Genomic DNA, 10904 nt, shown 5'->3' with positions numbered 1-10904 from the left:
TGGTTACTTTGGATTTCTGCAAATAAACCAGCAGATTGTAATCCCTTTAAAACATGCGTCAGAGTCCAAGGCCAGATATTGGGTCAGAGAGCGAGAGAGGATATATTACCAAATAAAAAGGTCTCTATTTATAAAATCAACTCCTTTCTGGTTCTGTACCCCTACCACTACTACTAATTCAGGTGATTTAACATAAGCAGGGGTGTAGAGAGTTATGGGCACTGAACCTGCTATCAAATACATCCCTAATAAGAACAGAATCCTCTAAATTTTGTTAACAGAAAACATTTGTTATTTGGATCTTGATCAAAATAGACAATGAAAGACAATCATTCACAGTGTAGTAGTTTGTAAGAAATTACTATATAAAATACTTGTTTTATAAGACAATAACATTAAAAGAGCAGCATTAACCAGCTGGTTGTTTTGCAGAATGTGGGAAGGAGTGGTGATGTTCTGACAACTCACCAACAGAAGAATAAGAAGGAGAGGTGAAGACAAGAGATCTTCCTTATTGATTTTTCTTTTTTAAAAACTTGCGTACTTTACAGGCTCACATGCCATTTTTGGCTTAAATCATTTAGTAAAGCAACAACTGACAACTAAGGCTTCACTCGATCCAGTCATCAGATCTGTAAGAGGACGAGCATGTGGGCATACGTGAGGAAACAACTGCGTTGGAAACCTTCCCACGGCAGCAACTGCAGCAGCAGTGTCACTCATTCTCTTTGCTTTTAATAGCAGCACTACTCACTGCGTGAAAGGTCCAGCGCGTGATTAATGTATACTGAGATTAGCAACAGAGAGTAAACAATCAGGTAAATGTATCTTCTGGCCCTCTTCAAGATTTTCTACAAACAAATTGTCCTTGAGTTTACACATGGATCTAAAACGTGTATATCAGGAATGTGATTAGATGGACTGCAAATTTAACACAGAAAACTACATCAGTACTTGAGAATCTGTCCAGTAAACTCAAAAAAAATAACAAGAGTTCCTGTGTCTGCATTTTGTCTCATTGTGACACCTCCCACATTAAACACGAATGAAAAAAAATATGAAAAACATTCATTTTAAACCGCAGTAACATGATCATCAATTTTTATTTCTATTGCCCAAGACCCTGCATGTTTGTGTGTGCATGTTTTAGTTTCCAGAGGGTGTTCACCAGATGTTTGCTGCCTCCTCCACATGGAACTCAACCCATGAGGATGAGTCTGTCAGATCTCCCTATCCATCCATCTCCCCCACACCCGAAAATCCCTCTTCATCCACACCTGCATATACTGTAGATCTGGAATCCCTTCAAATACTTTGGATCCTGTGGGAAGACCTCATGGGTGAGTAACTCAATGACCCAGTTATGCAACCGAGAGCTAGTGGAATTCCTGATGGTTGCTGAGTGCCAGCGAAATTCTTCGTAACAGTTTGTGGGTGCAAATTGTCACTTTTCACACACACTGCACACACATACAAAAAAACTGCCTATGTAACCCCTTCTTTTTTCTGTGTTAATCTCAGAGACAGCCTGACCCACATAAAGAAAATCCCTCCAGCTCCCTTGGCTAAGTTTCACATAATTTAACTTCACAGGAGATTAACCTCTTGCCCTCTTTTTTTTCTTCAGGAAAGTATGGGGCAATTTGCTCCAATAGGCACAGTCTGGGTCAAAATCCAGCAATATTCTAACTTAATATACTGTAGCTCCTTAGTAGTTTGGTATAAGATAAGCAGTTTGGTATAAGATAAGGTATAGAGTCATTTAGCAGTGATTTGGGTGGATCAGGCCAGCTGAGGATCTTGTAAACGAAATATCTGATTAGATTTGAATCTGGTCATTGACTTCCCATTAGACATGAGCTAACATGTGAGAAATCGTTCCCAAAGGTCCAGGGGTGTTTGCTGGTGATCCTGTGTCTGTAGGGGTGGTTGCATAACCAGATTAGGGTAGTTGGTTTTAGGGTGGAGGGTCACTGAGGCCCGATTAGCTCTTTAGCTTTACAATCTACAATCTGAATCGCCTGAAGCAGCTTCCCAAACACAGAGATTCCTGAGTGAGCTCCTTTTCTTCTATCTTAGATTCTGAGGCCACCAGGGAGAGATCGAAGTCCAGTTTTTTTTTGGTCTTTGTGGTTATTTGATTATACCAAGAAATCATGGAAAAATGGTTCAAATCCTGGCGACTGTGTGAATGTAATTTTGCAGCTGATTTTCCATGAAGAGTAATCTAAACCTGCTGTCTGAGGAATTCAGAGCTTTGGACATTAAATAAATACATAAAGACAGAGCCTTTAGTAAAAGGCAATGGCAAATTTACTGACTTGTAACGATTTTTACTTGGTTGCTCTTCAATTAAATTTGCTCTCAGAACGTACAAGATGTACCAAATATCACAATAATCACTTAATGCACTTTGTCAACAATCGACAAATATTTTTTCACAACTGAGTTTGTGGCAAAATCACAATCAAAGGATGAAAAAATATAATTTTCTTCTTAATAATTTAACCTCAGCAGACATCTCATTTTAAGCAATAAGCAGCTGAGTTGCAGGGTAGATGGATAAATTAAAAGCTCCTGCAGTGCCACCTACTGGTAAATCACATTCCTCAGAGCAGAAGCAGGCAAAGATTTTATCACTAATTGTGCAGATAAGTTTACATTTTAGTGAGTAATGCAATAATGGCTAATCACACACATCTCATGAGCATTTAATGGTTGAGCACATGAAGCCAATCTTGGCTAGAAAAGGCTTATTAACACTAGTATTTGCTCTCATTTAAACACATAACTACTGCCAGATGTAGCTGCAGATGTGTCCTTACTTTGTTTTACAGGTTCATTTCAGGTCACATTCAGTGGCTTTTACATGTCTGGGGGAGGACGTCGTATCTGTCAGCCTAAAATTAACAGAAAAGTTTTTATATCTGTGTCTAAACTAAATGAAGAGGGTTTTGATACTTTGATACCACAGACACTTGAAACTTAAACTTCAGGAATGCAAAATGATGCCAAAATCTTTGTTATCAGCACTACTGCCAAAGAAGAGTAGTCACGTAATTGGTTATGAATCCCCCTGTTTTGTTTGACTCTTTAAAGACTTCTCTTAAAATTCACAAGTACAACTGGTCAATGTAAAGTCAAAGTTCTTTGGGAAAAGCATAAAATGTCAGGAAACATGTCTTAAATTGTTTTAGTGATATCACATATTAGTGGCTGCAACTGCTCCCATCAATAACACAGTAACAGTTTACTGACCATAAAGAGTTTGATGCTGCAACAACACACTTTATTCATGCTATTCAGCAAACAGAAGCCATCTCAGAGATACTGAAGTCCTGAAAAAAAATCCAGGTGTTTCCAATGATGAGGTGTCTGAAGCTGCAGTAACTCAATTGGCCACTAAACGCACGCTACAAGAAAACTGGTATTGAAGACAGTGACCATAATACACAATAACAAGACTCTGAAACTGAAGCAGCTGAAAGGAATTCAGCCATCGTTAATTTCATTATTTACGCCTGTGCTTTTCCTACTGTGATATGTCAAAATATCAGCTAAGCATATTTTTGTGTGGGCATCTTGATTAAAACCCGACCCTTCCAAATCAAAAACACACTAACTGACTCATTTATTCTTTTAAAACAACATAGAAGTTCTTGGTGCTGCTGTCAGGATTTCTCTCTGGATGCGAGTCAGACCAGCACAATGGGATATGAATCCTAAGACAAGAAGTCATCTCTAGTGGGTGTCCTGTCTCTAGGGGTTGTTTTAATGATCAGTTATGAGCATGTGATTAAAGCATAGGTTGAGATAAACCATTAAAACAAGCCACACAGATTTAACATCATTCAAATAGTGTTTATCTTTCCTGTTAACAGCAGTGTTATTAATCAAAATAGTGACTCTACTGAGAAAAAAGCACATTCCTGTTAGTTGCTATTGAGTTCCCACAACAACACAGGTTATGTTAACAGTGAAGAGGAACATGTAAAGTACCTCAGGTGCATAAAAACAGTCAATATTTCTGTAGCCTACTGCTTAAGATGCCTGCCACATAATTGCAACATCCGCGGTTCGATTACGGCAGCAGACCTCTATTGCATGTCACCACCCAATCTCTCTCTCTCTCCTTCATTTCCTGTCGACTCTCTCCGTTGTCGCTATAATAAAAGGCATAAAATCCCCCCCCCCCCCCCCAAAAAATATTTAGAAAACAGTCAGTATTTCCGAGCGTGAGTCCGTAAGTGGTATTTCAGGTGTGCACTCTGTAGAAACCCTCTGCCGCAGACATCACACTGGTGCGGTCTCTCTCCTGTGTGGCTTCGCATGTGTTTCCTCAGATGTCCGCTGTGGGTGAAACTTTTAAAACAGTGAGAGCAGCGGAAAGGTTTCTCACCCGTGTGGATCCTCATGTGTATCTTCAGATCCCCTTTCCGGCTGCACTCTTTCCCACAAACATGGCAGCGATGTAGTTTTACCCCGGCGTGGCTGGCCATGTGCTCAGTCAGGATGGTCGTACTGTTGCACTGTTTACCGCACACGTGACAACATTTCGAGCCCTTGTGTGATTTAAGGTGCACGCTAAGACTTTCGGTGGCCTCCAAGGTCTTTCCGCACACGGCGCAGAGGACACCTGCGTCCTTCGAATGCATGCGGAAAGCGTGATTTATCAAGTGATGATTGGAGGAAAAAGATTTGTCACAGAGATAACAGTGAAAGTTGGGTATAACTGAATTCAAATGAGATGAATCAGAGATAGCACAGATCTGACTTTGTTCTGTCTGTGTGTGATTTGCCCTTTCTCTTCCATCTTGGGCACTTTCATTTTGGATCAGAGGTTGTGAAGACAGAGGTAGCATGAAGTGTGCCTCTTCTGTTTCCTGCAACTCCTGAAACTGCTCCTCACTTTCACCGATCTGAGTCTGAGGCTGCAAAGACGGTTTCGTGTCCTCCTGCTCATTTTGTCCCCAAGCAGAGGAATGCGGCAGGTACAGGACATCAGCCTCCTTAAACTCCTGAACCTGATCTTCTTGTTGCTGACTGGTCCAGAGTTCCTGATTTTCCTCCTTGACTTGTCGGGGTTCTGGTTCCCTCTGACAGACGCTGAGACTCGACTCCTGCTCACAGTGTTGCTGCTCAGGGGGAGTTTCCTCTTTACAAACCAACGATTGAGAGATCTCTGGAGAAAAGAGTAAAGATTTTGTTTTAAATTCTGCTTCAGTTTTATCCCCAAAATAGTGACAAACAGGTTATATGATGCCAGATATGAGCTGGAAGAATATAATTTCCTTATATTCTTATATCTTATATTGACATGTTGCAAAATTCAACCCACTAAAAAGTATTAAAATCACTTGATAAAATGTTAAATTTGTGTTGTTCATTTTGAGGCACTGTTTTAGACATTTAATAAATAAATTTAAAAAAAAAAAAAAATTAAAAATATTTTTTATTATTTCATTATTTATTTATTATTTATTATTTCAAGATTTAAGTCAGATTTATGACACCTGTGGAGTAAAACATCTCAATGTGAGAATTTAGTCGTAATACATTTATATGGATATAAAATACAAACAATATTTAATGATCAGTTGTTCTGTGTTCAATCCTCTATGGCAGAAAGGCAAAATAATAGTGTCTATGATCTCAAGAGGGTGTTATGTTGACAATATTAAACTTTAAGTGGTCAAATAAAAACTTTCCTTATTTAAATTGAACAATTGAGTCATTTAGCAGACAGCAGCTAGTCCAGAAGATGGTATTTGTTGTTTCTTGTGAGAACAAGATATTATCAACTTGGAAAAGGATCTTACATTTTATGAATATATCATCATGTGGGAACAAGAACCATGATGTTGTGCTGACAAGATCACTGTGTTCCCAACAATAAATGGATGTTGTGACACGGTTCATGTTCAAAGCCGATATTATCTTATAAAAGATGTATTGGTATCAGCGTATATGTTCACTGATAAGTAACAAGAAACTGCAATACAGCCATGCTGAAGATACGTTGGGGTTATTTAGAAACTGTGTCACTGTGACATAGTTTGTCCGACAGAAAGTGCTGAGAGGTTTTTTTCAAATGTAAAATGCCACGCTCGGTACATACCTTGGTCACAGTTATTTAAAAACAAATCTAAGGGATCAACATCAGCCAGTATATTGTGATGGGATTATTTTAAAGTCCCGCTCCACTCAAAAATGTGATTTGCTTTTTGTTCTCTCACTGTGATGTTTCAGCTTCACTGTGCAGAATGATGTTTGTGCAAAGTTTGACACTAAAAGGCTGTTTTCACATTTTACCTGATGAAGGGGGAAAGTTTCTCTGTTCTCACTTTAATTCTCAGTTTAACGTGCACGTAATGGCATAAAATGTGGGTTAATATTCAACTGACACAAGTGGGATGTGGAAACATTGGACTTTACAATGTAGAAAGGGACATCTTGTGTCCAATAGTTAAACTTTTGAAATGAAAAATGTTTACTTATGCATAGATTTTGGATTTTTTTCATGCGGGAGAATAACTAGATGTAATTTTAATGATTTTGATGAGATAACTGTACTTTTTTTGTGGACAAATAAAAGGAAACATTAAACATAAATGATTATTCAAAGTATGTTTATATATCTAAAAACATCTCTGGTGGGAATCTTTAAAGCTCTTAAATATATTGGTATCACCCCAATATCAGTAAGATTTTAAAAGTTGTCTTAAAGTTAATGAGAAATGTTCTTATTTTGTCATCTGGATACTACAGACCCTCAATTAGTGAATCAATTCAGTAAATTGTGCTGTACTAGTTAGTCTATTAATTAACTAACTTGTTGACAATGAAAGAATACAAATTTGATTACAATGATGATTCAGTATTTATTAGACATTGCCTATAGTAAAAATCATGGAAAAACACATTTAAACACATTACTAAAGGGTTATACTTATAACTGTTTACAGAACAAAATGTGATTTTTTTTTTTTTTTTTTTTCAAACAACCAATTGTGAAAAAATACTGACTGCAGCACTAATTAGAGCTTAGCTACTTAATTCAGGGCCATAAAAATGCCACATTTACAACGTTACAGAAAATAAAGAAACATGAAAATATAAAGCGGTGAAAACATTATTCTAACGGACACAGACAGATGTGAGTAAAGAAAAGTAAACAGACCTGTTTTCTGGTTTGAAACTAAATCCAGCAGCAGTCCTCTGAGACGCTCAATCTCCTGCTGAGAGCTGGAAGCTTCTTCTTCATATTTTGCTATCGTTCGTTCAAAAACCTCAAATATTTCCTCTGCAGCAGCTGTCAGCCGCTCGTTAACGAAAGCCCTGAGGAGCAGCGGGGTGGACATCTTAAAATAACTGTTATCAAGTGGGTGTGTGTGAGTAGGTTTTATGGTTCCAGTCCCCTGTGGTGTTAGCCTAGCTAGACAGGCTACGGAAGTAACAACAAACAAACAGAGTAAAGAGCGTCTGCGCATGTCAGACTTTTGCTGCCCTCTAGTGGACAACAGCAGGTATGAACGACAGCAATGTACGGAGGATGAATAGTGACATTATTACCTCCCAATTAACAGTGGTGGAAAGAACATTTACTTAAGTACACTTTGAAGTACTTGTATTTGCAATTTATGCTACTTGTATTAGAAAAAGTTTTACTGAAAAGTAAAATCCAGGCATTAAAATACTTACAATCTTATTATCTTATATTATTATATATATTATATATTTTTTTGCATTACGATGTGTTTTTAAATGTCAATCTTCAGATGTTTTTCTTCATGTCTGTCTTTTTTACAGTGACAGTTTTTTTTTTTGTTTGTTTGTTTTGTTTTGTTTTTACACTGTTGGGTATTTTTTTAGTGTCACTGTTTTCAGTTTCAACTTTCTGTCACCGTTTTGGCATTTAGAAGAAGGGTTTGAGGGGAGGAGCAAGGAGGGTTAGTTGGTTTGGGAAGATATAATCTACATATGTAGATTATATGTATATGCAGATTATATGTAAATCATGCCCTCCTTGCCCCTCCCCTAAAAACCCTCCTCTAAACGCAAAAACAGTGACAGAAAGCTTAAACTGAAAAACAGAAAGTTAAAACTGAAAACCAGTGACACTGAAAAAAAAAAAACGAGTGTAAAAAACAAAAAACTGTCACTGAAAAAAGACAAACATGAAGAAAAAATCTGATGATTGACATTGAAACACATCATACTGCAAAAACTCTAAATCTAAATAAAATAAGATAATATGATAGTAATTTTTTGTAAAAAAAGTGCTTCAATGTCGGTGTTTCCTTTTTCAGGTCAGGTTTTATTTTCAATGCCAACATTTCACAGTCATATGTATACTTTATACCTGTACTTTACTAATATTCTACTTTTTATTTTTACTTTTTTCTTTTTTTTTGCATTTAATTTAACAGTAGTTGCCTTGATTTCACAGACAAAACATATAAAATATGCTGCGTTATTACAGATTAAAGGTCCTGCACACCGTCACAGATGTTTTCAGCTATTGTGACTTATTAGACTTGTTCAGATTGAGTGTGATGTCTCCAAATGTATACACATATAATATACATTTAACTCTGTGAAAGGGACCATTCTTTAATGATGAACAAATACTTCTGATACTTTAAGTACATTTTGCTGGTTATACTTCTGTACTTTTCTCAAGAGGAATTTTGAATAGATGACTTTTACTGGTAATAGAGTATTTTTAAACTATGCTGTATACTTTTACTTAAGTAAATGATCTAAGTTTTTCCTCCATTACTGCTAATTAAAGTAGTTTATAGTTACATTTTACAGCAGCTTGGACTCAGTTTACTTGAATTCATATTTTAACAGTATATTTCGCTGGCTTACTTTGTGGTGTTTTGTCAGTCTGAGGCAGAGTTTTTCTCTTGCAAGTGAAGAAATTAGATTTTAGCATCATCACATCATGCAAACAAATACATATTACTCTGTCACCAAGGTGACAGCACTCACATGAAATCAATATTGCTGTCTGATGTAATGTGATGCATTTGCTCCTGTGTGACTTCAACTTTTACTTAAGATACACTTACAGTGAGTGTGAACTGACCATTCTCATGAAACAAGATCAGCGTGTAAAACCTGCAGGAATGACATCAGTTTTTTTGTTTTTTTATTAAAGGCCCTTTTGTCAGGAGTAGCCTGAGTCGTGATCTATACCCACTGCTCCCAGTGCTCTTCCTTGTCCTCCCAGTTGACCATCTGTCCCATACTGAGCTCAAAGGAGACGAAAGGACAGTCGTGATGCGAGGACGCTGTGCATCTCCATCTGCAGCAGGTACATACAGGAACAAACAAGAATGTGGAGCTCTCAAAAAAAGAAAAAAGTTTGAGAATGACAGGACAGGTTGAACTATCAGACCTCACTTCTTATTGCTTTGACAAACTAAATGTTGTATTCCACACTCATTGTTTCAGCAGTATTTCAAAATAAATATTGTTTTATGTTGCTTTTTATTTTATGTTTGCAACCTCTCAACAGCTTTAAGGAAAGAGAATAAACATGTTAAACTGGTTCGATACACCACCATATAGCCATAATGCTCCATAATGTGAGAGCAATAAGGAACTTGCAAGACTTTACTGTGACCACCAGAGGGAAGCATGTACTTCAGGATACAAGAAATCTCTCCAATTTAGAGCTTCAGTAAGAATACTTTGATGGAAAACAGCAGTGTTGATATGTTATGACTCATCCGCTTGTTTCATTCATACATACTTTATGGGGCAGGTGGGTAGGTTGGGAACTACTGGACTAAACTAGCTACCTGTATATAAAGTAGTTCAAACAAGCTCCACCTCCAGCAGCTACAACAGTAACATGCTGCTTAAACACTGATGCTTCAGTATTAATAATCTAATTATGTCATATATAATAATATATCAGTCACTGTAGAACAAGTACTTTTACTTTGATACTCTGAGTACATTTTGCTGCAAATATTTATGTACTTTTACTTAAGTAGGATCTTTCACGCAGGACTAAAAACAATAGTAAATATTAAATTAAAACAATAGTCAGGTGCCCAAATGAACACTGAAACAGGTTTTTCTTGCTATAATCATTCCTCATTCTGACATTCATTATGCACTTACAAAGTAAGTGATGGAGGACAAAATCCACAGGCCTCCTTCTGTGCAAAAATGTATTTAATAAGTTTATCTGAAGCTAATATGAAACTTCAGTTGTCCTAATTAGTCAAATCAAGTAGATGTATTTCAATGTTACAGCCTTTTTAGTGCCAAAGTCCCTCTTTCTGTTAACAGACAAGGAACAAATTAAAGCAAACTACTGGAGGGATGAACACCATTCTTGCAAAAGATATTCCCTCATTTGATGGTTTGATGATGGTGGTGGAGAACGCTGTCTACCATATTGATCCAAAATCTCCCATAGGCGTTCAATTGGGTTGAGATCTGGTCAATGTGAAGTTCCATAGTGTATGATTCACATCATTTTCTTACTCATCAAACCATTCAGTGACCCGTCGTGCCCTGTGAATCGGGGCATTGTCATCCTGGAAGGATAAAGGTGTTCACCCAGAACAACTTTGTATTGATTTACAGTGACTCTTCCCTCTAAGAGGACAAGTGGACCCAAACCATGCCAGCAAAATGCCCCCCACAGCACAACGGAGCCACCAGATCCCCTCACTGTAGGGGTCAAACATTCACACCTGTACCAGTTTTTCCTTTAATTTGTCACTCTTCTGTACATCAAGGAAACACAAAAAGGGGCTTTCATGCTAAAAAAGTGACTGTAAATGTGGCAGATATCTACTTGATATGACTAACTCAGACTGCTGAAGCCTCATATAAGCTTCAGGTCATCTTTTAAATGCATTTTTTTGCACAAAATG

The 10904-nt window shown here is 37.3% G+C and overlaps 1 protein-coding gene across 1 annotated transcript; it reads right to left on the bottom strand.

Annotated features, from left to right (window-relative positions):
* Nucleotides 1-3840: 3840 nt before the first annotated feature.
* LOC121911600 (zinc finger protein 37-like) lies at nt 3841-7489 on the bottom strand. Its single transcript, XM_042433228.1, has 2 exons — nt 7181-7489; nt 3841-5182 (listed from the first exon to the last, which is right to left on the bottom strand). Exons 1-2 carry the CDS (start codon nt 7359-7361, stop codon nt 4221-4223), a joined length of 1143 nt encoding a protein of 380 aa, XP_042289162.1. The 5' UTR covers nt 7362-7489; the 3' UTR covers nt 3841-4220.
* Nucleotides 7490-10904: the final 3415 nt, after the last annotated feature.

This window comes from Thunnus maccoyii, chromosome 14, assembly GCF_910596095.1.
Source record: "Thunnus maccoyii chromosome 14, fThuMac1.1, whole genome shotgun sequence".
Lineage (NCBI taxonomy): Eukaryota > Metazoa > Chordata > Actinopteri > Scombriformes > Scombridae > Thunnus > Thunnus maccoyii.
Note: the sequence above shows the minus strand (reverse complement) of the source record. Positions and strands in the feature narration are given on the sequence as shown.